General features: G+C 45.7%; 1 protein-coding gene and 1 long non-coding RNA gene across 3 annotated transcripts in view; one reads left to right on the top strand and one right to left on the bottom strand.

Annotated features, from left to right (window-relative positions):
• BLOC1S5 (biogenesis of lysosomal organelles complex 1 subunit 5) overlaps window positions 1-27844 on the bottom strand; it is an 83519-nt gene that overhangs the window by 28468 nt on the left and 27207 nt on the right. For both annotated transcript variants that reach the window (XM_040432110.1, XM_040432112.1), the window contains exon 3: window positions 11817-11946. In XM_040432110.1, the coding sequence (XP_040288044.1) occupies window positions 11817-11946 (130 nt within the window). The remainder of the gene's footprint in view (window positions 1-11816; window positions 11947-27844) is intronic.
• LOC121001167 lies at window positions 2000-27440 on the top strand. The gene is made up of 4 exons (XR_005778996.1): window positions 2000-2010; window positions 12178-12187; window positions 15774-15781; window positions 27320-27440. It is a non-coding gene; the product is annotated as an uncharacterized LOC121001167 (long non-coding RNA).

The following is a 27844-nucleotide window of genomic DNA, read 5'->3' on the forward strand; positions in this document are numbered from 1 at the left end:
CACTTTCTGGTTACCAATGTGTTTGTAAGACGACGATATGACACAAAAAGGTCCCTTTACACGACCCAAGAATCACAAAGATTATCTGGCGGTGTAAATGTACTGCCAATTACCTGATGAACGAGTGAAACACTCATGCATCCGGTATTTCGATAGTTTGTGTGCACACAAAAATGATCGTTTGCTGGCAGCAGATCGTGCTGTGTAATCATGATTCTCTATGGGAAAAAGCGATGGCATTAGCGATCGCTCCTCCCCTTACTGTGGAGGAGATTACTGCATGTAAATGCAGCTGTCTCCTCCGCTGACGAGCAGGCAATCGCCTGGAAGGAACGCATCCTTCCCGACAATATGCTGTTCTGTCGTCCCGTGTAACGGAACTTTTCATAAATGGCTTTTGTTGATATTCTGCACCATTTTCTATATTTCATAAGATATGCCCCCTTGTTGGACAAGTCTTTTGTGCTGTCCACATGGAGGTCCTGTCCATAAAGTGGCTGCTGATGGAGGGTCATGTGACCAGGCAAATCACTGAGAAACACTGCACTGCCATCTGCACTACTGTGGGTCTAGTGCAGGAGCAGTGTGTTTAAATGTTGGAGGTTGAGTGATGTGTCTGGTCACATGATCCTCCATCAGCTGCCATTTTATGGACAGGACCTCTGTGCGGACAGTGCAAAAGATTTGTCCAACAAGGGGACATGGCGTATGAAATATAGCAAATGGCACAGAATATCAGAATATCAAGAAAACTATATTAGCAAGTGCCATATACACTGCGTGCAGAATTATTAGGCAAATGAGTATTTTGACCACATCATCCTCTTTGTGCATGTTGTCTTACTCCAAGCTGTATAGGCTCGAAAGCCTACTACCAATTAAGCATATTAGGTGATGTGCATCTCTGTAATGAGAAGGGGTGTGGCCTAATGACATCAACACCCTATATCAGGTGTGCATAATTATTAGGCAACTTCCTTTCCTTTGGCAAAATGGGTCAAAAGAAGGACTTGGGTGGCTCAGAAAAGTCAAAAATAGTGAGATATCTTGCAGAGGGATGCAGCACTCTTAAAATTGTAAAGCTTGTGAAGCGTGATCATCGAACAATCAAGCGTTTCATTCAAAATAGTCAACAGGGTCGCAAGAAGCGTGTGGAAAAACCAAGGCGCAAAATAACTGCCCATGTACTGAGAAAAGTCAAGCGTGCAGCTGCCAAGATGCCACTTGCCACCAGTTTGGCCATATTTCAGAGCTGCAACATCACTGGAGTGCCCAAAAGCACAAGGTGTGCAATACTCAGAGACATGGCCAAGGTAAGAAAGGCTGAAAGACGACCACCACTGAACAAGACACACAAGCTAAAACGTCAAGACTGATTTCTCTAAGGTTTTATGGACTGATGAAATGAGAGTGAGTCTTGATGGGCCAGATGGATGGGCCCGTGGCTGGATTGGTAAAGGGCAGAGAGCTCCAGTCCGACTCAGACGCCAGCAAGGTGGAGGTGGAGTACTGGTTTGGGCTGGTATCATCAAAGATGAGCTTGTGGGGCCTTTTCGGGTTGAGGATGGAGTCAAGCTCAACTCCCAGTCCTACTGCCAGTTTCTGGAAGACACCTTCTTCAAGCAGTGGTACAGGAAGAAGTCTGCATCCTTCAAGAAAAACATGATTTTCATGCAGGACAATGCTCCATCACACGCGTCCAAGTACTCCACAGCGTGGCTGGCAAGAAAGGGTATAAAAGAAGAAAATCTAATGACATGGCCTCCTTGTTCACCTGATCTGAACCCCATTGAGAACCTGTGGTCCATCATCAAATGTGAGATTTACAAGGAGGGAAAACAGTACACCTCTCTGAACAGTGTCTGGGAGGCTGTGGTTGCTGCTGCACGCAATGTTGATGGTGAACAGATCAAAACACTGACAGAATCCATGGATGGCAGGCTTTTGAGTGTCCTTGCAAAGAAAGGTGGCTATATTGGTCACTGATTTGTTTTTGTTTTGTTTTTGAATGTCCGAAATGTATATTTGTGAATGTTGAGATGTTATATTGGTTTCCCTGGTAAAAATAAATAATTGAAATGGGTATATATTTGTTTTTTGTTAAGTTGCCTAATAATTATGCACAGTAATAGTCACCTGCACACACAGATATCCCCCTAAAATAGCTAAAACTAAAAACAAACTAAAAACTACTTCCAAAAATATTCAGCTTTGATATTAATGAGTTTTTTGGGTTCATTGAGAACATGGTTGTTGTTCAATAATAAAATTAATCCTCAAAAATACAACTTGCCTAATAATTCTGCACTCCCTGTAGTCATCTTACAGTAGCCAGAATGGGGTCAACCCCTTTAAAGGGGGTTCTCCGGGAGTGATTTTAAATGGCCGCCAGCAACCTGTCCTAGAATTTGAGCAGGACTGGTTGCCTACAATTGCAGAGCTACCTAGGGCGAGTGAGGGGATGGGGCCTCACTACACTGCTGCACAATAGATGATGTGATGCTGCCTATGATATGCCATCATGACTGAGCGGCCTGATCGGAAAACCTACCGTTATGTAGTATATGCAAAAGCCAGATGTGTAGTGAGGTTCCACCCCATCAGGCAGCTCTGCAAGTGGAGGCAACCAGTCCTGCTCACATTCTAGGCCAGGTTGCTGGTGGCCATTTTAAATAATTCCAGGAGAACCCCTTTAAATGATCAAATTTGTATATTATCCAAATGAGCATCTTGTTGCAGTACTCTATCTCTCAAAGTGTCCCTGTACTTTCAGAAAGCTTTTGATATGTCCTAGCAACATATCAAAGATTTGGTGGGGATCTGATTGCCGAGATGCCCCCCGATCGCTATAACAATTGCTGGCATAGCCCCGTCTCTCCTTACTGCAGGAGGTGGAATTTATCATAAGGAGAATATTTGCGCCAAATTTATCAGACGATGCATGTTTTTTAAATCTGAAATTCCTATTTTGCAACTTTTTGAAGACAATTCTGGAATGCAGTGCTTGATAAATTCCCCGTCCACCACACATGCCTCATCTCATTACGTCTCCTGCAGAGAGTTGAAAGAGCTCTTTGTGTCCGTGCTTCTCTGCCCTTGTTCTAGAGATCGGTGGAGGTCTAAGCACTCAGACCCCCACAGATCAAAACATTTGACAGGTCGCTAGGACATATCAAAAGTTTTTTTTTCAAAGTACAGGGGCACTTTAACCTCTTCAGGACACATGACGTACCGGTACGGCATGTTGTCCTGGTACTTAAGGACACATGATGTACCGGTACGTCATGTATAGTTCCGATAACCGCCACCCGGCGGGCGGTGATCGGAACCCGGTGCCTGCTCAAATCATTGAGCAGGCACCTTGGCTAGATGCACCGGGGGGGTCCTGTGACCCCCCATGTCGGCGATCGCAGAAAACCGCAGGTCAATTCAGACCTGCGGTTTTCTGCGTTTCCGGGTTATTCGGGTCTCTGGTGAACCGATAACCCGGAACAGGATGGTGATCGGTGGTGTGATTTTACCCCACCAATCACCATACTGCAATCCTCAGTGGTGATGGTGACATCACCTCTCAGTATCGCCTCTGATTGGTAGGAGGGCGGGCCGGCGGGAGATTCAAATGATAGCAGCGCTCCTCTCCTCCTCCTTTTGTGTCCGGAGCCCGAGGACAGAGGAGGGCTACCTGCACGTGTGGATCGCAACCCCATCTGTGCCCCAGCACCCATCCTTGCCCCCAGGACCCGATCTGTGCCCCAGCACCCCCATCTTTATCAGCAGGTAATTAGGGAAAGTATAGGGAAAGGTTGGGCTAGGCAGGGAAAGTTAGTGGTGAAAAAAAGTTTTCTTGCATCACCCTAAGTAGGGTGTCTGGGGTCCACAGCACAGCTGTGTGACCCTAGACCCCCCAGGGATGCTGCTGCTTGCCCCCCTCCAACTTTTTTGGGGCGCAGGCAGTTGGTTTTTTTTGTGCGTACGCTGACTGTGGCCGGCACTCTTAGCGTCCGGCCACTGTTAGCGCATCGCGCACCCCACTGCTGATCAACTTCGGACGGTTGATCAGCGGTTTTGAAATTTTTTAAAACTTTTTTTCCAAATTTTTTCCCTTTTTCTTTAGTCTTTTTTTTTTTTTTGTCTGTTAGGCTTAGGGTGAGTACGTGAACACCCGTGCCCCACACACACGCACACCAAATAAAGATTTACACGCACGCACATACACACTCCCCTATGGCCCGCCGGACGTTCTCGGCCGAGGAGGCATACGCCCAGCTTGCCTCCGACTCCGTGAGTCCCAGTGAGGACGAGGATGACCCCACTTTCCGGTTGTCATCCGCGTCCTCCTCATCATCTAGTGATGATGATGAGTCCCCAAGGCGGCGGAGACGCCGCCAGGCAGGGCAAGGGGACCGCCATGTTAGGGACCCTGTGGCCCACCCTAGTACGAGCAACTCTGGGGCTCGTACTAGTTTTCCGGCCCACCAGTTAAATCCACCAGAGCCCCCTGCCGGTGAACTTGTCTGGTGTACCCCAGAGCGATTTGAGCCATTGATTCCTGATTTTGTAGGCCAACCAGGAATCCAGATTTCCACAGTGAGCTTCACTGAATATGACTTTTTTAGTCATTTTTTCAGTGACCAACTGGTAAATCTAATGGTGGAGCAGACGAACCTGTACGCCCAACAGTTCGTTGCTCAACACCCGGGCTCCTTTTTGGCTTGGCCCGGTGGCTGGACGCCGGTCAGTGCAGCCGAGATGAGGACATTTTGGGGCCTCGTGCTGCATATGGGCCTAGTCAAGAAACCTAGTGTCAGGCATTACTGGAGTGGGGACGTCCTTTACAAGACCCCACTTTACAGTACGGCCATGACACGCTTCCGGTTTGAGGCCATCCGGAAATGCATGCATTATTCAGATAATGCAGCATGTCCCCCCCGAGGTGATCCTGCCTTTGACCGTCTGTATAAGACACAGCCGGTCATCAATCACTTTGGTGCCAAATTTGTACAGGCCTATGTACCTGGAAGGGAGGTCGCGGTTGATGAGTCTCTCATTGCGTTCAAGGGGGGAGTCATTTTCCGCCAGTATGTTCCCTCAAAGCGGGCGAGGTATGGCGTGAAGCTGTACAAACTTTGTGAGAATACCTTAGGGTACACTTACAAGTTTCGTGTGTACGAGGGGCGAGATTCCTGTATTCAACCCCCAGAATGTCCCCCCACTCTGGGTGTTAGCGGGAAACTTGTGTGGGACCTTTTGCACCCACTGCTAGATAAGAGTTACCACTTGTACGTGGATAACTTTTATACTAGTATCCCCTTGTTCCAGTCCCTCGCTGCCAGATCCACATCCGCTTGTGGGACCGTTCGGAAAAATCAACGCGGCCTCCCTGCCCACCCCCTCCAGGTATCTATCCCCAGGCGTGAGACCCGTGCCCTTACCACTGGAAACCTGCTGCTGGTCAGATATAAGGACAAGAGGGATGTCCTTGTACTGTCCACAATTCATGGTAACGGCATCACCCCTGTCCCTGTGCGAGGTACCGCGGCAACGGTCCTCAAGCCCGATTGTATCGTCGACTACAATCGGTATATATGGGAGGAGTTGATCTCTCTGATCAAGTCCTCAAGCCATATAATGCCATGCGCAAAACCCGGGCATGGTACAAAAAAGTTGCGGTCTACTTGGTGCAGGTTGCCATGTACAACTCTTTTGTGCTGTCCCGGAGAGCTGGCAACACAGGGACATTCCTTCAATTCTATGAGGCAGTCCTCAAGGCCCTGATCTTTTCGGACCGGGAAAGAGCAGGCTGGAGTACCTCGGGAACTGGAGGCGCCCGGATCGTCCCTGGCCAACACTTTCCAGGTGTGGTCCCCCATACTGGAAAGAAGGGACGAACCCAAAAAAAGTGCAGAGTGTGTCACAGGAGGGGGATACGGAAAGACACCACTACTCAGTGAGACACGTGCCCCGATCATCCGGGCCTCTGCATTATTGGTTGCTTCAGGGAGTACCACACTTCCATGGAGTACTAAATTTATATCCTAATTTAGCCACTGACATCGGATAAAAAAAAAACTGGTTCTCAGACTTGAGACACCCCAAAAAATTGTAAAAACTAAAATAATTTTATAAAAGTATACAAATTAGGTATTTCCGCGTCTGTAATAATCTCCTCTATAAAAATACCCCATGACCTAACCCCTCAAATTAACACGGTCCCAAAAAAAAAAAAAAAAAAAAAAAAAAGGTGCAAAAAATGTTTTTTTTTTGTCACCTTACATAACAAAAAGTTTAATAGCAAGCGATCAAAAAGTCATATAGCCCCCAAAATAGTGCCAATAAAACAGTCCTCTCATCCCGCAAAAAATTAGCCCCCACATAAAATAATCTGCTAAAAAACCAAAAAAAAATCTCCTCTATAAAAATACCCCATGACCTAACCCCCCAGATTAACACTATCAAAAAAAAATAAAAAAACGGTGCCAAAACAGCTATTTTTGGCACTTTTCCATTTCAATACGTTTTTTCCGGTAACAAAGCAAGGGTCAACAACCAAACAAAACTTAATATATATTACCCTGATACTGCAGTTTACAGAAACGCCACATTTGTGGTCGTAAACTGCTGTATCACTAAAAGGCAGGGCGCAAAAGGAAAGGACGATTTCGATGGCTGATTTCGATGGCCTTTTTTATTGACATGTCCCTTTTGAAGCCCCCCTGATGCACCCCTAGAGTAAAAACTCCTTAAAAGTGACCCCATCTAAGAAACTACACCCCTCAAGGCATTCAAAACTGATTTTACAAACTTTATTAACCCTTTAGGTGTTCCTCAACAGTTAATGGCAAATGGAGATGAAATTTCAGAATTGCAATTTTTGGTAACCTTGCCTCACAAAAATGTAATATAGGGCAACCAAAAATCATATGTACCCTAAAAATAGTCCCAACAAAACCGCCACCTTATTCTGTAGTTTCCAAAATGGGGTCACTTTTAGGGAGTTTCTACTCCAGGGGTGCATCAGGGGGGTTGAAACAGGACACGGTGTAAATAAACCGGTCCATAAAAATCAGCCCTCCAAAAACCATATGGCGCTCCTTTCCCTCTACACCCTACTGTGTGGCCGTACAGTAGTGTACGACCACATATGGGGTGTTTCTGTAAACGGCAGAGTCAGGGCAATAAAGATACAGTCTTATTTGGCTATTAACCCTTGCTTTGTTAGTGGAAAAAATGGGTTAAAATGGAAAATTTGGCAAAAAAATGAAATTCTCAAATTTCATCCCCATTTGCCAATAACTCTTGTGCAACACCTAAAGGGTTAACAAAGTTTGTAAAATCAGTTTTAAATACCTTGAGGGGTGTAGTTTATAGAATAGGGTCATTTTTGGGTGGTTTCTATTATATAAGCCTCGCAAAGTGACTTCAGACCTGAACTGGTCCCTAAAAATTGGGTTTTTAAAAATTTCTTAAAAATTTCAAGATTTGCTTCTAAACTTCTAAGCCTTGTAACATCCCCAAAAAATAAAATATCATTCCCAAAATGATCCAAACATGAAGTAGACATATGGGGAATGTAAAGTAATAACTATTTTTGGAGGTATTACTATGTATTATAGAAGTAGAGAAATTGAAACTTGGAAATATGCAATTTAAAAAAAAAAATTGGTACATTTGGTATTTTTTTTTATAAATAAATTTTTTTTTTTACTTCATTTTACCAGTGTCATGAAGTACAATATGTGACGAAAAAAGAATCTCAGAATGGCTTGGATAAGTCAAAGCGTTTTAAAGTTATCACCACTTAAAGTGACACTGGTCAGATTTGCAAAAAATGGCCTGGTCCTTAAGGTGAAATTGTCTGTGTCCCAATGGGGTTAAAGGGGTGTTCCAGCGAGAAGCATTTATCACCTATGCCTTAGATAAATGCTAGGTCGGTGGTAATCAGAGTGGTCCACCTCTTTATGGTGGAACTAGATTTCACAGCTTACATCTTTCTTTGCAAATATCTTCCAGTTCTGAGAGATTCCTGGGCCGTCTTGCATGCACCACTTTTTTTTTACGTCTATCCACAAATTTTCAATGATGTTCAGATCAGGTGCTACTAGGTACTAACCATGCAGGGTGCCCAAACTTTCAAAACAGGAAAATGCCCCCAAGTAAAAAAAAAAAATGAAAAAGGTAAAAAGATTAAAGTAAAGAATTTTTTTGCTTAAAATACAAAAGGGAATGTAGCATCTTTAACTTTATGCCTTTTGGAGATAAATCATTTCATTTTTAACTATTCACAGTAACAGTAATTATGACCAGGGGTGACCAAACTTTAGCATGCCACTGTATTTCCATTGTATAAAATACAGATTGTTGCCCTGCTTGAGGGCAACAACCAACTGAATATCAATATATCAGTACAGCATAGCACTGAAAAAAATATTACTGGAAGCCAAAATCAAATTACACTTGGGTAAAAATTGCTAAAATAGCTTTCCTGATTTTTTTTTTATAAAAAAATTAAATTAAATTAAATTAAAAAATATTTGAGCACAATGTATTTCATGCGAGTATTACGTTACTGGGTTTTACTGCAGAACAATAACAGGAAGGCATAAAATTAAGGCAAATTGCACTGAAATTTAATTTGAGACTTCAGAGTTGTTTGCTTTGTCAGGAAAACCTAATATATGACCCATAGTTATAAAACTCATCATCCAGGCTGGCTGCAATACATAGTGCGGTCACTCTGGAAGCCAAGTCACAGAAAAGATATATCAGCAGAAAAAAAAAAAACTAAATGTACGGTGACGAGTTACTACTACGTGTAATCCAAGCGGCAACCTGCTGCCATCTGCTTAATATCATTTTTATGTTGTGCGTGGTCCTTTTTCGATTTGTTAAGGCAGATTGGCTAATGTTTCAATGCAGACACATAATTCACATTCTTTCAGGCACAGGGTGCCAATGTAGAATTGAACTGACGACTGCAGTCAATTAACGGAAAAAAAGTGGAAAACTCACTTCTCCCTTCTACATGGAAATGATTCTAATGTCTGCTCAGTTATTAGTAGTTCCTCAAACGGGTATGGATTCAAAAACATTTCTCAGGGAGGCATTTAAACCAGGTTATATGATAGGATGTGATTTTTAGCCATTTTATTTTCTCTTACTCAACATATTTTGTCTGAAAAAATAAATAAATGGGCATTGGAGAGTTATTATAAGACAATTCAGATAAGCTCATATGAGTTAAGCAAGAGACCCATCTGTAGAGTGTAGACAGCCGTTTCAGTCAACCAGTAATGCAGAGCATCAGAGGTCGCACTACACCTTTTTCTGGCAGAGCAAGGCCACTTTCAGCACCCGGCCTGACCTCCCAGCACTGCCGGGGTCGCAAAACATTATATTGATTTATGATGCTATGTAACCCTTAGGCCTCTTTCAGACGGGCGTTGCGGGAAAATGTGCGGGTGCGTTGCGGGAACATGCACGATTTCCGCGCGAGTGCAAAACATTGTAATGCGTTTTGCACTAGTGTGAGAAAAATCGCGCATGTTTGGTACCCAAACCCAAACTTCTTCACAGAAGTTCGGGCTTGGGATCGGTGTTCTGTAGATTGTATTATTTCCCCTTATAACATGGTTATAAGGGAAAATAATAGCATTCTGAATACAGAATGCATAGTAAAATAGCGCTGGAGGGGTTAAAAAAAATATATATATAATTTAACTCACCTTAGTCCACTTGATCGCGCAGCCGGCATCTCCTTCTGTTTCCTTCTTTGCAGATTGTAGGAACAGGACCTGTGGTGACGTCACTCCGGTCATCACATGATCCATCACCATGGTAAAAAATCATGTGATGGATCATGTGATGACCGGAGTGACGTCACCACAGGTCCTGTTCCTACAATCAGCAAAGAAGGAGACAGAAGGAGATGTCGGCTGCGCGATCAAGTGGACTAAGATGAGTTAAATTATATTTTTTTTAACCCCTCCATCCCTAATTTACTTTGCATTCTGTATTCAGAATGCTATTATTTTCCCTTATAACCATGTTATAAAGGGAAATAATAATGATCGGGTCTCCATCCCGATGGTCTCCTAGCAACTGTGCGTGAAAATCGCACCGCATCCGCACTTGCTTGCGGATGCTTGCGATTTTCACGCAACCCCATCCACTTCTATGGGGCCTGCGTTGCGTCAAAAACGCAGAATATAGAGCATGTTGCGAATTTCACGCAACGCACAAGTGATGCGTGACAATCACCGCTCATGTGAACAGCCCCATAGAAATGAATGGGTCGGGATTCAGTGCGGGTGCAATGCGTTCAACTCACGCATCGCATCCGCGCGGAATACTCGCCCGTGTGAAAGGGGCCTTACAGTTCTGGAATGTACTGGATAACACTGACATAATGCTGTCAATGTTATCCAATACATTCCAGACCTCTAAGAGACATGTTCCATTTTTTTTGCCAGACGAAAACGCGGACAGCACATGGTGCACTGTCCAAATTTTTTGCGTCCCCATTGAAATGAATGAGTCCATATCCAATCCTTAAAAAATGCAGATCATATGTGAATAGAAAAATACGATCATGTGCATGAGGGCCTTGTTTCCTAAACTGCTTTTCTAGAAGTTGGAAAAACAACTTATAAAATGTACCTGATGTCATCAATATGGTCATTGGGGCTTGTCCAAGGCTGAGCTGAGTCACTGAATACAACAGGAGCGGAGGCACTTCATCGGCGTCTGGAAACCAGACATGTGCAGTGAGCGATTGAAGCTAAGGTGTACAAACCTCCGCTCACTGCGCAGCGCATGTCTGATTCCTGGCCGCTGAAGAAGAGCCTCTTCTCCTGCAGGAGATTTGGCACTGATACGTAAGATGTGGCCGAGAGACGGGCCTTATTCAGTGACTCGGCTCCACCACAGACATGCCCGGGTGACTCCACTAAGACCATACAGATGACGTCAGGTACATTTTGTAAGTAGTTTTTTCACTCTAATACAATGATTACGAACTTCAAGAAAACCTGCTGCCCAGAAACTGTGATTTAGGTGAACGCATCAGTGATGCAGCATTTATCAGGAACGAGTGTTCCCAGGAACGCTCCTTCCCAATTTCCCCGATTAATAGCCCATGTAAAGGGGCTTTAATTTGTGCAGCAAAGAATTCTTGTGGAGTAGTAGAGCCAAAAAAAAAAAACCTTCCCCATTCTTGCACAACTCCTTTAAAAGGAAACTGTCACCCGTTTTATGGTGTCCTAAGGGCAATATAAACTGGAGACAGATACCCTTACCAAGACAATGGGTCATTTACTTGAACTGACCCAGTCTTTTGTTAAAATCTGTTACGGAACAGCAACCCACATGCTGACACTAATGCTACATGCACACAACCGTATAAGTTTTGTGGTCTGCAAAAAAAAAAAAAAAAAAATGGATGACATCTGTATGCCGTCCTTTTTTTTTTTTTTATGTGGATCCATTATAACAATGCCTACAACGGACAAGAATAGGACATGTTCTATTTTTTTTGCGGGGCTACGGAACAGACATACTGATGCGGACAGCACACGGTTTGCTGTCAGCATTTTTTGCGGACCTATTGAAATGAATGGGTCCGCATCCTATCCGCAAAAAAAAAAAAACGTAAAGGACGCGGAAACAAAACGCTCGTGTGCATGTATTCTACTGCAATCAGCGACCGGATGGTGTGGAGTGCAGAAAATGAGGACTCCCCAGCACATGCTGTGTATTGAACAGCTCCAGCATTGAAAGGGTGTGTAGAAGAAAGCTTTCACCGTTATGCAATAACTTACATGATTTCAGCGCCAGTCCGAACTCATCTCGCATTACATCGGTACACCTCGGAAGAACATGATCACTGGTTTCAGATAAGCTGTTTTTCACATTTTCTAGAACTCTCATTTCTCTGTGCCCACGTTTTTCCTTAAAATGGAAAAAAACAAAAAACATGTATATACCATTTATTATATCCTGTAACACTGCATTTCAATATACTAACACACTGAAGATGATCACATTTTGGTTTGGCTTCCACAATTCTGTATCAAAGGAGGGCATCTGTCAGCAGATTTGTACCTATGAGCTGACCTCTTGGCAGCTGAAAGCATCTGTTTGATTGACAGGATCAAGAATGCCTGGCCCTGTCAATTAAAGTGGAGAGGGCGTGGCAGTTGCAGAGAGAGCAGAGCCTCTAGGTGTAATGACAACGCCCCCATTGCTCCTAGAGGCTACTTTGCATATAGTAAAACATCATTTTTCTCAGTAATGCGGGCACATATAAACATGGGGCCAATCTGGGCAAGCCAAGCAGACCGGACTCCATACGTTTCACAATGAATGAAACACTAATGTGTCACTGAGCTTTCAAAAAAAACAAAAAAACATCTGACATGTCAGTGACAAAGGTTTTGATCTGTGGGGGTCTGCGCACAGAGACCCCCACCAATTGATGGAATGAGGAGAGAGGCGTTCCCATAGCAGGTTCTCTCTCCTTGCTGCAAAAGACAGGTTCAATAGAAGCCTAGGGGGCCCATCTCAATTCACTCTCTCTTCATTCTAGCAATCAGTAGGGGTCTCAGCATTCAGGCTTCACTGGTCAAAACCTTTAATATGTCACTATGACATATCAAATTTTTTTGGGGAAAGCTCAGTGAACCTTTAAAAGGGATTGTCTCACGTCAGCAAATCACATTTATCATGTAGAGAAAGCTAATCCAAGGCACTTACTAATGTATTGTGATTGTCCACATTGCTTCCTTTGCTGGCTGGATTCATTTTTCCATCACATTATACACTGCTGTTCCAACCACCCTGCAATCCAGCAGCGGTGGCCGTGCTTGGACATTATGGGACTAGGACCACAGGAGAGCACACAGGCTGACGCTGTTTCCTATAGTGTGCAAACACGGCGATTAAAGGGTGGTCGTAACCTCTGGATACGAGCAGTGTATAATGTGATGGAAAAATGAATCCAGCCAGCAAAGGAAGCAACATGGATAATCGCAATACATTAGTAAGTGCCCTGTATTAACTTTCTCTACATAATAAATGTCACTCTCCTTTAATGGAGAGTTAGAAAAACAAGTTTAAAGGAAAGTTGGAGGAGATGCCTAAAGCAAGTTGGGCAGAATGTGGCAGCTGGTGCTGGCCACCACAAAGTGGCAGCTTCTCAGGAGGTATCTTGTCCTGCTGGGGCATTATTGTGCGCTGCTCTGTGGTTTTTGATGCTGCTGGGTCAGTGTATTGTGTTGCACTGTAGTATTTGGCCCTGCCAGGGTGGTATTTTGTGCCACAATATGGTATTGCTGGCCCCATCTACTTGCGTTAGCCCTGCCTTCTGTCAATTTGGACACGCCTACAATATGGGGGCCACTATTTCTTTTTTTTTTCCAGGGCCACTTTAAGTTCCCAGTCTGCCCCTGGTTAGGTCTACACAGTTTAAAAGACATTAGGGGAAATTTACCAAGACCAGCATATGGTACATCGGTCTCGATATTCCCTGCGCAGCCGCAGAGAGATCAAGACTGCCGTATGGGAAAGCTGATCCTGATGGTCCTATACTGAGAGCATCAGATCGTTATGTACCTGAACGCAGCCATGAGGAGGGTTCGGGTGGACCCCTGGGCATCAGCCCGCCGGGAAATTTCCCTGTAGGGTGTATGGCCAGTACGCCCCTGCATGCAGATACCATAGCCACTGAAAATCTGAGCTAAGCTGACATTGTGTCTAGTGAGTATTTATTAACGCATGTACAGATTTCACACATATTGGCAGTAAAGACACAGAAATACTAAACACCACTGACTTACAGAAATTCTGCATCCCCCACTTTACCCCCCCCCCCCCCCCCCCCAAATGCCTGGTTATCTTGATCCATAACCTATCACAAACATCTGGGCACGCTGTGAGTAAAGGTGAGACATCAGCGCAGATTCATAAAAAGATTGATCTCACACCCCGGAGTCCAGCACATAGCAGAAGATGAGTTCTGCAGGCCTGGAAAATGGTTCAAAAGAATTTCCACTACAAAGAATATGAGACTTTTAATAAACCCTTAGAGGAATGAAACACAGACCCAGCGGAGCACTGGAAGATATTAGCTCACGACTGCACCTCACACAAACCGCTCAAAGGACATCTGTTTGGAACATGTGTTTGTCGCGTCTGCTCGCCGTGACCCGCCTTTCTGAGGTGAAGAACAGTAAAAGCCACATACAGAAAGAGCTATGCTAACAAGATAATAGGAGTATAGTAAATCTGTCAGCGGCACATTAATAGTAATTGTCTGCTTCCACCTGGTGGTGTCACTGGGTTGATGCATCTTCAGTGAGCTTACAATTAGAAGCTCATTGCATGTCCTCTACACCGGGGTAGGCAACCTCGGTACTCCAGGTGAAACTACAACTCCCAGCATGTATACTTGCTTTGCTCTTCTAGAAAGGAATGGAGCATGCTGGGAAATGTAGTTTCACAACAGCTGGAGTGCCGAAGGTTGCTGATTAGTGATGATCGAGCATGCTCGGCCGAACACCTGTTTGGCTCGAGCATCTCGATGCTTGGCACATGGCGGTACACGGTCGAGTACCACATGTGCTCGAGCGCCATGCTCGAGTCTCCTCCCCGCACGTTTCTGCTACGCAGCCAATAAACGAGCAGGTGAGTGCTGCCCTCACTGTAATGCCAGTAGCATGCCATGTAATGCCATGTTGGCTACTGGCATTACAGTGATTGGCTGGACGGAATGAGTCATCGGGTGCTATATAGCACCCGATGACGCATGTTCGGCATATTCGTAGTCAGGGAGAGCCGAGCATAGGAAGGGACAGAGAGTGTAGGGAGTGTAATTGAATATTTTTTTTTGTACAAAAACGTTTCAGAGACCCAAAAGTCCTTGTAAGGACTATTGTGTGTGACAGCAAAAATATATGTTTGTAGCGCAACCTGAGCTAAATTGCTCAGTGCTAGGGAGAGCTGTGCATAGAAATGGACAGACAGTGTAGGGAGTGTAATAAGAAGATTTTTATACAAAAAACTTTTCAGAGACCCAAAAGTCCTTTTAAGCACTATTGTGTGCGACAGCAGCAATATATATTTTTAGCGCATACTGCGCTAAATACCGTGTAATAGGCCGCTGCGGACAGTTAAATTATCCGCACCACATCTCCTGTTTAAAGTGCGTGCATCCCTAAAATATCAGTGACATCCAGGTGTACCTTTATCTGTAGACACTGCGAACAGTGACATTACCTGTGGTACCTGTCCTGCATAACATTTCCTAATCAAATACTTTTGTAAATTTTTTGGCGCATACACTTCCAAATCCTACGCTACTGTATGTGTGACATTACTTTCAGGGAAGGAGAGCAGTAAGGGATGGGGAAGTGGCCGTGATGCTGGTGGTGCATGCAGAGGCCGGGGCCCTGGGCGCGGAGAAACTGTGCCTGCTGCCAGAGCACAAGAAAAACAATCATTCACGATACCTAGCTTCATGTCCCAGTTTGCAGGGCGGCGCAGGACACCACTCTTGAAGTCAGACCAGTGCGACCAGGTGGTCGGTTGGATTGAAGCAGATAATGTTTAACGTCAATTAGTGTTTAATGAGGTGGATGATGATGAGACACAGTTGCCAATGACTCAACCGCAATTACTGTTTCAAGAAGTTAATGAAGAGGATGAGACACAGTTGTCAATCACTGAGGTAGCGGATAGGTCAACAAGTTAGGAGCTTGAGCAGAGTGAGGAAGCGGAAGAGGAGGTGGTGGACAGTGAAGTCACTGACCCAACCTGGGAAGGTGGAAAGCCGAGCGAGGACAGCAGTACAGAGGGGGAGGGATCTGGAGCACTGCAACAGGCTGGAAGAGGCAGTGGGGTGCCAAAAGGGAGAAGGCGGGCCACACCAAACAGGCCCGCAACTGTCCCACGCAGCACCCCCTCGCGGAAATCTCCCTTGCCAAGGGGTAGATGTTCCACAGTATGGCGCTTTTTTGAGGAAAGTGCGGACGACAAAAGAATAATAGTTTGCAACCTGAGCCATAAGAAAATGAGCCGGGGTGTGAACACTAGCAACCTCACCACCACCAGCATGATCCGCCACATGGCATCCAAGCACCGTAATAAGTGGGACGAACGCCTGGATCAACAATCTGTGTCTGCGGGTCACACCACTGCCTCCTCTTCCTATGTTACGTGCTGGCCAATCCCCTGTCGAAGGTGCAGGCTCGGATGCCTCCCGCCCTGCACCTGAACCTTTGCAAGCACCATCAGCGACCACATCCACTTCCGTGTCCAAGCGCAGCGTCCAAATGTCCTTACCCCAGGCCTTTGAACGCAAGCGAAAATACCCAGCCACCCACTCACAGGCCATAGCACTAAATGCGCAGCTTTTCAAATTACAGGCCCTGGCAATTTTGCCATTTAGGCTTGTGGACACTGAGGCCTTCCACAGCCTGAGGTCGGCGGCCGTCCCGCGTTACGCAGTCCCCAGCCGCCACTATTTTTCAAGATGTGCCGTGCCCGCCTTACACCAACATGTGTCCCATAACATCACGCGTGCCCTGACCAACGCAGTTACTGGGAAGATCCACTTAACCACGAACACATGGACAAGTGCATTCAGCTAGGGACGCTACATTTCCCTGACGGCAGACTGGGTGAATGTGTGGAGGCGGGGAGCGAGTCATACCCTGGGATGGCACAGGTGCTACCGACGCCAAGGATTGCAGGCACTACGTCGATCAGGGTTTCCGGCAGCACCTACGTTAGTGGCTCCAAACCCCACTTCTCCTCCTCCGCCACTTCCACCTCAGATTTATCCATGTGCAGCACCAGTCAGACATCAGCCGGTAGCTGGAAGCAGTGTAGCACTGCAGTGGGGAAGCGGCAACAGGCCATGCTGAAGCTCATATGCCTAGGCGACAAGCAGCACACCGCCACAGAGCTGAGGGCTGAGGGGATAAGAGACCAGACTGAGCTGTGGCTCTCGCCACTCAACCTACAACCAGGCATGGTTGTGTCTGATAATGACCGTAACTTGGTGGCGGCTTTGGAGCTCGGCAAGCTCAGACACATCACATGCCTATTCCCACGTGTTCAACCTTGTGGTTCAGTGGTTTCTCAAAACCTACCCCAATTTTCCTGAGCTACTGGTGATGGTGCACTGCGTGTGTGCACATTTCCGCAAGTCATCAACAGCTTCAGCTGGTCTGTCAACGCTGCAGCAGCGCTTGAAATTGCCAGCTCACCGGTTGTTGTGCAACGCGAGCACGCGCGGGAACTCGACGTTCCACATGTTGCCCAGGCTTTGTGAGCAGCAGAGGGCAGTAGTGGAATACCAGTTGCAACATGGTCGTCGCCTTTCCAGTCAGCTTCCGCTATTCACAATCGAGGAGTGGGCATGGATGTCTGACTTCTGTGAGGTTTTAAGAAACTTTGAGGAATCAACACAGATGGTGAGCGGCGAGAACGCTGTTATCAGCGTAAATATCTCAAACGCTCGCTGCTCACAATTAAGAACGACGCTTTGCATGGGGAAGAGGTGGAAATGGGGGAAGACATTACACAGTGTGATAGCCAGATCACCCTCAGTTCGTCTTCTCAGCACAAATTGGACGATGAAGAGGAGGAGGAGGAGGAGGAGACGGTTGCCTCCGCTACAGAGGGTAGTACTCATGGAAGTTCAACTGAAAATGCTGACAGGTTGACTCTTATAAAAATGGCCTGGATTGACCATGACTTCTCGACTCCACCAGAGGAAAGCTGATGAACATAAAGGCACTTTAAATGTGTTGTTTATAATGTACTGAATACACTGTATTCCCATGCACCCTCTCTACCACAAAACAAGGCTATATGGTTTAATATATATATATATATATATATATATATATATATATACACATACATATATAAATAATATGTTTTACAGGGTCAGATCACCAGCAGACCCTCGCATATCATTTTTTTTAGAGGGTCATATCACCAGCAGTCCCTCGCATATAATTTTTTACAGGGTCAGCTCACCAGCAGGCCTTCACCTAATTATACCTAATAGGTAATTTGCGAGCATGCTGCCTTGCTTGGATGTGGTAGCCATAGCTGTTTCTCAGGCTCCCTCTCCGGAATCGAACCACGATTCCCCCGTTACCCATGGTCTACATGGTTTGGGCTGAAAAATACCATCGAAAGTTGATAGGGAAGACATTCGAATGAATCGTCGCTGTCACGGGGACGTGCGATTGGGCCCAGGTTATCTAGAGTCACCATAGCGGCAGCAGGCCCTAGCACATAATGTTTTAGATGGTCAGATCAGCAGGCCCTTGCTCCAAATGTTTTTAAGGGGTCACCAGCAGGCCAATCAATCATAATTTTTAAAAGCCGTGTATGATGCCCTCCTTTATGTGTAATAAAGGGTATATTGTAGTGCCGGTTCCTTGTAATTTTTGGCAGCCCTTTCACTTAGGGTACTCACACATGCGGCAGAGGATTCCGGCAGGCAGTTCCGTCACCGGAACTGCCTGCCGGATCCGTCAAAACGTATGCAAACTGATGGCATTTGTCTGACAAATGCATTGAAATGCCGGATCCGTCTCTCCGATGTCATCCAGAAAAACGGATCCGGCATTTATTTTTTGAACATTTTTTGCGGTCTGAGCATGCGCAGACCGCAATGCCGGATCCGTTTTGCCGGAACACTCGGGCCCGGATCTGGCATTAAATGCATTTCAATGGGAAAAAATGCCGGATCTATCATTCCAGCAAGTGTTCCGGAATTTGGGACGGAGATAAAACCGCAGCATGCTGCGGTATTATCTCCGTCCTGAAAAGTCAAAAAGACTGAACTGAAGACATCCGGATGCATCCTGAACGGATTGCCCCCTATTCAGAATGCATTAGGATAAAACTGATCAGTCCTTTTCCGGTATTGAGGCCCTAGGACGGAACTCCGTGCCGGATCAGAATAACGCTAGTGTGAAAGTACCCTTAGTGCATAGGCTTTATGAGTGTAGGAGTCCCACTACATGAACAATTGTACCACAATGTGAATAAGGCCCAATTTTTCCTCTAAAATCAATTTTATCTTCAGTTTGGTGCGTATTATTGTCAGTCTGTAAAAGTGGCGTACTACCTCGTTCCCAACAGCGACCTGGGATTCCAAGATGCATCCAGACATCCTCCCCATGCTGTTCCCGAAGCATTTCGATGGTGTTTCCGTCAATTTCTGACCTTTTCCTATGAACCAGGCACCCTCCCCTCTTCAGAGCAGGGAGTGCCTGGTTTGATGCTTGGGTTCTCCCATTGACTTCATTTATACTCAGGTGCTCGGTAGAGCACCCGAGCATCCCGATGTGTTCCACCCGAGCACCATGGTGCTTGATCAAGACTATTGCTGATACCTGCTCTACACAGTGGTTGTGTCATGCTTTTCACAGACCTAGGGCTCATTCAGATGACCGTATATTTGTGTCCACATCCGTTCTGCAATTTTGCGGAACGGATGCGGAAACCTTCATTTCAATGGGGCAGCAAAAGATGCTGACAGTGTGCTATCTGCATCCATATTTCCGTTCTGTGGTCTCTCAAAAAAGATAGAACATGTCCTATTCTTGTCCGTTTTTGCAGACAAGAATAGGCATTTCTATCATAGGGCTGGCAGTTCCGCAAAATGCGGAATGCACATGGCTGGTATCCATGTTTTGTGGACCACAAAACAGATACATACGTCTGAATGAGTCCATAGGGACCATTCAAACAACTTGCGGATCTGCAAAATACAGTTGCGTCCCGTGTGCATCCCACACCTTTTGCAAGCCCCATTGAAAAAAAAAAAAAAGCCTATTCTCACCCATAAGGGCTAATGCACACAAATAAATTGCAGTCCACAATGCATGGGCACCGGCCGTGTGCCTACTGTTTGTGAACCCATTCACTAAAATTCAGTCAGCACTGCAAAAAAAATATATAGAACGTTCTATTTTTTTTTTTTTTGCGGTGCAGATCCCGAAATCCCATAAAAGCGCTACGTAGTGCTTCTGCTCCACCCCATATCTTGTGGACCCATTGAAGTAAATGGGTCTACATTTGTGATACAGAGTGCACGTGGCCAGTGCCCATATATTGCGGACACGCTGTTTGAGGGCTGCAATACGGGCACGGGCTGCATCAGGATCAGCTGCTCGTGTGCACGAGCCCTAAAACTGACAAAAATATGTTCTATAATTTGCGGCTCATCCGCATGGATGTGGATGGCACACAGATGAAGTGTTAAAGTGCACCATAGAAATGGATGGGTCTGCACAGGAGCCGTATAAAATGCGGATTGGACACCGGCCGAAATTACGGTCGTACAAATGCACCTGTTGTGCTACACGTGAATGAATATATTAAAAAACACACTAATGTAATGCGTCAATGTCAGCCCCTGCAACCGAACAGAGCACTTTTATTTTCAATTCAGCTCTCGAAAAATTAAAGGTGAAAACTGACTGGCAACTGCAGTGGAAAATGGTGTAGCTGCTCATTTGAACCAATTAATATCCAGCTTTTGCACATACAATATAAAGGCAGGAGCCTTTTTAGCTATGGTCAATTGTGCCATTTTGCTTTGCACTAGTTTGATAATTCTTCAGTTTTTGTGTACAAGACCCATGTGCCAGTCACATAATAAACTATTGGATGAATAGACACGTACAGACTAGCTATCAGCAGCCTCGCCTCAGAATAGTTAAAGGGGTTCTGCACTTTCATTTAACTGATGATCTATCCTCTGGATAGATCATCAGCATCTGATCGGCTGGGGTCCGATACCCGGGACCCCCGCCGATCAGCTGTTTGAGAAGGCAGCGGCGCTCCAGTAGCAGCCGGCCCACTGACGTCACGACTAGTATCAACTAGTGTGGGCGGGGCTAAGCTCTGTTCACTTGAATGGAGCTTAGCCCCGCCCACGCTAGTTGATACTAGTTGTGACGTCAGTGGGCCGGCGGTAAACAGTGAGAAGGCCGCGGCGCTACTGGAGCGCCGCTGCCTTCTCAAACAGCTGATCGGTGGGGGTCCCGGGTGTCGGACCCCCGCCAATCAGATGCTGATGATTTATCCAGAGGATAGATCATCAGTTAAATGAAAGTGCAGAACCCCTTTAAAAGGGACTGTCCCATTAGGGAAATCCCTATCATACGTCCTATTAGATGACAGGAAAAAAAGGAAAAAGCCCTTGCCTCTCTGGTGACAGGATCGTGGGAGTGCACATAGCGTGGCGTCTTTTCCTATAGTGTGTAAGCACGGCCACCGTTGCTGGATTGCAGGGTGGTCATAACCCCTGGAAACAGGCAGTGTATAATGTGATGGAAAAATAAATGAAGCCAGCAAAGGAGGCAATAAGGACAATCACAATACATTAGTAAGTGCCTTGTATTAACATTTCTCTACATTTGGTAAAGTGAGACCACCCCTTTAATGCCTTCATATTACAGGCACCCCGCAACCAGTATTTTTAGACAGCGGTTAGTATTTCTTAACACTGCTTACCCATCTATGTCGTTTTATGCCAAAAGTTGTCTTTCATGCCCCAAGATGCTTGACATGGTGGCCCAAACACTGGCAGACAACTGGGAACAATGGATTGACACTGTGTAATAATAGTGTGGAATGAGTGGGAGCTGGCTGGCGGTATAGGAGTGGGTGGTATATGTTAAAAACACGGAGAGCTTCAGAAATCATCCTTACTAGGGGGCCAAGTTGATCATTGTTCCAATTTTAGGATAAGCGCTGCCCAAGCAAATGCACATGCTGCATCTTTAGAGGTTATTCGCCTTCGTAGTGTAAATCTTCAAACATCTGGTGCATGGAAGTGCTGGGCCGCACAGGCAACATGGACCAGGGGGCAGAAATCCCAGCATGCATAACAGACAGTGGTATTGCTAATGCATTTCAGACCTTCTATGCTCCTTATCATAGCGACGAGAGCAATGATGATGCCCCCATTGCACCAAGGCCTCATCTGCAGATTAAGAAAAAGTATAGTTTGGGAAACGGAGCCTGAGATGAACAAAAGAAAAACAGCGTTTTAATCAGGTGAACCACAGCTATGTGTCTATACAACCTGTTTGATAGGGAGGTCGCTGCTGACAGATTCCCTTTAAATACAATAATGAATATAACACAGCTCAATCTCAAGTACAGAGGCCGCCCAGTGTAACCACACACTATTCCACAGGAGATGAGACACGATGTGCCAGTCGTTGCTTTATCTGATACAGTCACATAATGGGAGGCCTATGAACCTGCCCCATTTTTTACCTGACACAGCTCAGACATACAGTATTGCTAATGGGGCGACACACTGTCTGAGTCCGACTATAAAATCAACAGAGACAATATATCTATTTGGCAAGTCGAATTCTAATTTTTTGTTTTCTGCCCCGGAGACAGAATTAAATCACTTTAACTGCATACAGACCAGTAATTCACAGGTTTCTAGATTTCACACTAAACACTACATTTTGCGACGTCTACGGTTTAGCAAGTTTTCAGATGCTGTAAGGGATCTGGATTCAATCCTACTTTTGTGTAATTGCTGGAAGTAAAGCTAAACAATTTCCCTGGGAAGAAAAATGATTATAGATAAAGCGCCACAGAAGTGTCACCAAAAAAAGATGGTCCTAGAGGTAAGGCAAGCGTTGTAGGCAGCAGAACATTACACAGCGTACATACATTTGCTTGAATGCAAGCATTGTTCTGAATGTGGATCCACTGTGTCACTTGAACAAATCTGGCTGGGGGCTATTCCTAAGGACGTTATCTAAGACGCCCCCTGGACTTCACCCTTTAACACCTATACATGGATCTGGACTCTGCAGCAGGGGAACCACCAGGCCGCAACCGAGCAGTTTCTGTTCAAATGACTGCCGACCCACAGAAGTCAAGAGACAATGGTGGAGAGCACCAATGGATCAGGCAAAACCATAGTCAGGATCAGGCTGAGGTCAGGGCAGAAAGAGTTCATGCAATCCGATAAACAGTCCAAGATCAGGACGGGCAGCTCAGGTTCAAAATGGAGCGCTCAAATCCAGAAAACAAGCAGAAGTCGGTACACAAGCAAGCAAATGTAGAAACAGCACACCTTTGCAGGACACTAGTGAACTAGAACCTATTGCTCGGGTACCTTCCAACAGGGTAAGGTGTCTTAAGTACCACAAAGTAACCAGCTATTGGCTGGGGAAGATCAATGTGAATGTGCACTGGCCCGTCAAGAACCAGAGAAAGTGCACGCACACCCTTATAGGCAGAGCGAGAGGAAGTGCTGACAAGAAGCAGGCTGTAGCCTGCAAAAGAGCTGAACAGCGCTGCTCTGGCAACCGAAGGGGAAAAGCACCGAGGAACAAAGGAGTAGGTGAGCAGAGTGGCGGCATAACAGCTGTCCTCTTGGGACAGAAAAATCACTGGAGAAGATACATTGGAAGATCCCTTTAATTTCAGAATAGCGGATACTGTTTTTTTAGCATTTAACTTAAAATTAAATGTATTGCCAATAGATATGTTTATCGCTATATGGCGGATGTCTGAGGTCAGAATATGTCAGCCTCTCCCGAGACAACTTAACATGTGTACAGAACAGTTTTCTCCATCTTGGCTGTCCTGTGCATATTACTCACCATAGGATTTATTTTCAGTATATAAACCTTTCTCCGGTTCTCAGCGGACTCGATCATCATACTACATACATCAAATCAATGGGATCATCAACATTTAGTGCAGAGAAAGAGGTGATCTTCCTTTTTTAAGGATACCCTGTATCAGACAATGCCTGCCTGTGCTGCCCACAGAAACAGTGACAGTCACAATGTGCACGTCTTGTATGGGTGGAGTACAGCAGAGACTGGGCTTTAGGTAAGGAACATGTGGGAACGTATAGCCTGCAAGTATGAGGATGTCACAGCAGTGGAGGAGAATGGGCCACATTGCTCCATTATGTCTTTTACTCCTTTATGCATTTTAGATGCCGGTCTTAATAAGCCCCTGCGCTGGCTGTGGATCTGACGAAGTTACAGTATCTAGAGGCGCCAGCCTCTACATAACTTTGGCGCATCCACTGGCGGTCTAAAAATAAAACAGCTTCCTAGCTGACTTACATTTAGACCTTTTTCTACGCCTAAAACAAACTGATGAATGAGACGGGCCTGCCGGCCTATCCCCTCCCCCGCCCACTTTTTTTTAGACCTGACGTGAGCGGGAAAAGTCGCAGATTGCGGAGCAAATAATCCTTGCGCCACAATCTGCACCAGAAATATGCCTAATATAGATGCATTTCTGGATAATAAATGACCCTCATTGTGCTCTAAACCCAGTGCTGCAGACTGCTGCCCTTTTATGTAATCATCTCTTCTTATTTAGGCTTTGTTCACAGTTGTCATGGGAATCCAGCAGGTTATACAAAAAACAAAACAAAAAACACAGTACGCACCAGTATTTGTCCAGCCGAAACCCAGCATTTCTATCGGAAACCGCCAGATCCCATTATAGTCAAATGAGGATCCACGGCTGTGTCCGGAGATGCCAGATACGGCGAGCTCCACTAGCCTGATCCTGTGTCAGATCAGCCTACCGGATTACCAACACAACTGTAAACCAAGCCTACATCCGTAGGTGTTTTGTGGTCTGCAAATTGCGGATCCGCAAAACATGGACACCGGCAATATGCGTTCCGCAATTTGCGGACCGCACATCGCCGGCACTATAATAGAAAATGCCTTTTCTTGTCCGCAATTGCGGACAAGAATAGAACATGTTCTATTTTTTTTCGGGAAAGGAATTGCGGATACGGAAATGCGGATGCGGACAGCACATAGCATTTCCCATTGAAAATGAATAGGTCCGCAAAATCTGGAACAAATCCGGAAAAAAATTGCGGACGTGTAAATGGACACTAAGGAGGTTGTTGGTCACGACTGACAATTACCTTTCTTTGTCAGATCTTGCTAAATATTCTCCAGTTGAATATATGGCGCCTCCTGGTGTCCTATCGATTCCATCTCAGAATGTCCACCTAATGTGTCCAGCAGCTGGCCTGCACAACAACAAGAATCTTATAGCCAAATGCATATTGAAGCAGAGGAACTGAGAAACTGGCCATGTGTGGCCATCAGAACTGAACACCTAGGTACCAAATCTGAGACAACCAGGGGGAGCCATAGAAAGGTACACCACCATGGTTGTACCCTTAACGGCATTCATCAGTGACTGTGCCACTGTTAAGATGGTTTTTACTGGTGGCTTGATCAATAAATGTGAACGCCACATGAAGAGACATTTACAATAGGCACTGCTGCCCTGCAAGCAAGCATTCTAACAATGTAAGTGACTATGAGATCTTCATAGCATCACATGAGCATTCCTCAGTAATTTTAAGGTTGTGCTGCATAAGACTCTACTAACACTCATTTATAACCAAGATGCATTGCCGGTTCGGTTGCAGACCTCATTCATTTATAAACTGCAGATTCTGCCATAAATCTTATGGAATCTGTGACAAAGGCTCTGGCTGAAGCCTGCAATGTAAAGGTGAACAGACCCTTTTACAGGGCTGTTCCACAAGAGCAATTTATTATCATTCCCCACCACTCAGGAGTGGAAGTCCTGTGCCCCCCATTAGAATGGAATGTCAGCCATAAGTACACAATGACAGCTCCATGCATTGTCTACAGGTCTGCAGATATTCCAATAGAGCACTCCGATGTCTCCGTCAGTCCCACAGAGAATGAATAGAACAGCTGCATACAATTTATCCAAATCGGAGCACTCAGGACCCCTGTGCTCACAATCGGTGAGGGTCCCAGAAGTGGGACTCCCAGTGATTATACACTTATCACCCACCCTGTGGATAGGTGATAAATGGTGAGACAACCCCTTTAAAGAACCTTAACATACATGTGATAATTCAGATTTTAAACCCCCCCCCCCCCCCCAAAAAAAAAACACATACTACAAAAAACACATTGGTGCGTCTTATGGGGCGAATACTAATGAGTGCTTTAATTATGGAACAGCTCATTAGTACATGAGGACTTCGGTGAATGCAGTGCTCCTCTAGCTCTGTACTCGCCACTTCCTGGTCTTCCTCGGCCGCTCGTTGTGCTGTGACTGCGCACAGCGTGAGGACGTTGGCGCTCTGTGACCTCAAGCTGTGCGTTCCGGGTCACAGCACAGCGCACGGCAGGAAGAAGAAGAGAGCTGGATCCTAAGAGCAGCGGCCGGAGCAGGAGAGGCAAGCTCTGAGCATGGGGATCTGAATGGGGTCATTCACATTAGGGCTGTGGTCTGAGGTCTGAATGGGGGTCTAATCTGAGGTCCGATTGGGGTCATTCACACTGGGGTCTTATCTGAGGTCTGGCTGGGGATCTTATGTGCATTGGGGGTCTGAATTGAGTTTTTAATGGGGGTCTTTTCACAATGGGGGTCTTATGAGCATTGGGGTTCTGATCTGAGGTCTAATAAAAAAAAAAATTCTGATGTTCCTCCTCTAAGGGTGGGTTCACATAAAGTTTTATGCCTCCGTTTGTTTAAAAGAAAGTATTATTATTATTTATTATTAAAGCGCCATTCATTCGATAGCGCTGTACATATGATAAGGGGTGCACATACATAATACAGACAATTGTACTAATCATAAACAAGACAAGTTACAAACTGGTACAGAAGGAGAGAGGGCCCTGCCCGTGAGGGCTTACAATCTACATGGTATGGGAGAAGGACACAGTAGGTGTGAGTTAAGTTGGTCATGGCGGTATAGAGGCAGCAGGGTCACTGGTTGCAGGCCTGTCTGAAGAGGTGGGTTTTCAGGTTTCACTGTAGGTGAGAGTCTGATATGTTGGGGTAGCGAGTTCCAGAGTATGGGGGATGCACGGGAGAAATCTTGGAGTCGATTGTGGGAAGAGGCAATAAGAGGAGAAGAGAGAAGGAGGTCTTGTGAGGATCGGAGAGTGCGTGTGGGGATGTATCGGGAAAGTAGCTCAGAGATGTAGTGAGGGGACAGGTTGTGGACGGCCTTGTATGTATTTGTTAGTACTTTGAAGTGAATTCGCTGGGCAATAGGGAGCCAGTGAAGGGATTGGCAGAGGCGAGAGGCAGAGGAGTAATAGGGTGAGAGGTGGATTAGTCGGGCAGCAGAGTTGAGGATAGATTGGAGGGGTGCGAGAGTGCTAGATAGAAGGCCACAGAGGAGAATGTTGCAGTAGTCTAGGCGGGAGATAATGAGGGCATGTACAAGCATTTTCGCAGATCAAAGTTTAGGAAAGCACAGATGCAGGAAAGGGCTTGGATTTGCGGTTGGAAGGAAAGGGCAGAATCCAAGGTCACTCCAAGGCAGCAGACTTTGTTGACCGGGGAGAGTGTGCAGCCATTGATCATGATAGATAGGTCTGTTGGGGGGGGTTGAACAAGATGGGGGAAAGATTATGAATTCTGTCTTATCCATGTTAAGTTTTAGAAAGCGAGAGGCGAAGAAGGATGATATAGAAGATAGACATTGTGGGATTCTTGATAGTAAGGTGGTGATGTCTGGACCAGAGAGGTAGATTTGTGTGTCATCAGTGTAGGAGTGATACTGAAAGCCGTGGGACTCTATGAGCTGCCCCAGGCCAAAAGTGTAGATAGAGAAGAGCAGGGGTCCTAGGACAGAGCCTTACGGGACACCAACAGAGAGGGAATGAGACAAGGCGGTGGTGCGAGAGTGGGAGACGCTAAACGTCCGGTCTGTGAGGTATGATGTGATCCAGGAGAGGGCCAGGTCAGTGATGCCAAGAGATGAGAGAGTTTGCAACAGAAGGGAGTG

Source organism: Bufo bufo, chromosome 5, assembly GCF_905171765.1.
Source record: "Bufo bufo chromosome 5, aBufBuf1.1, whole genome shotgun sequence".
Classification (NCBI taxonomy): domain Eukaryota; kingdom Metazoa; phylum Chordata; class Amphibia; order Anura; family Bufonidae; genus Bufo; species Bufo bufo.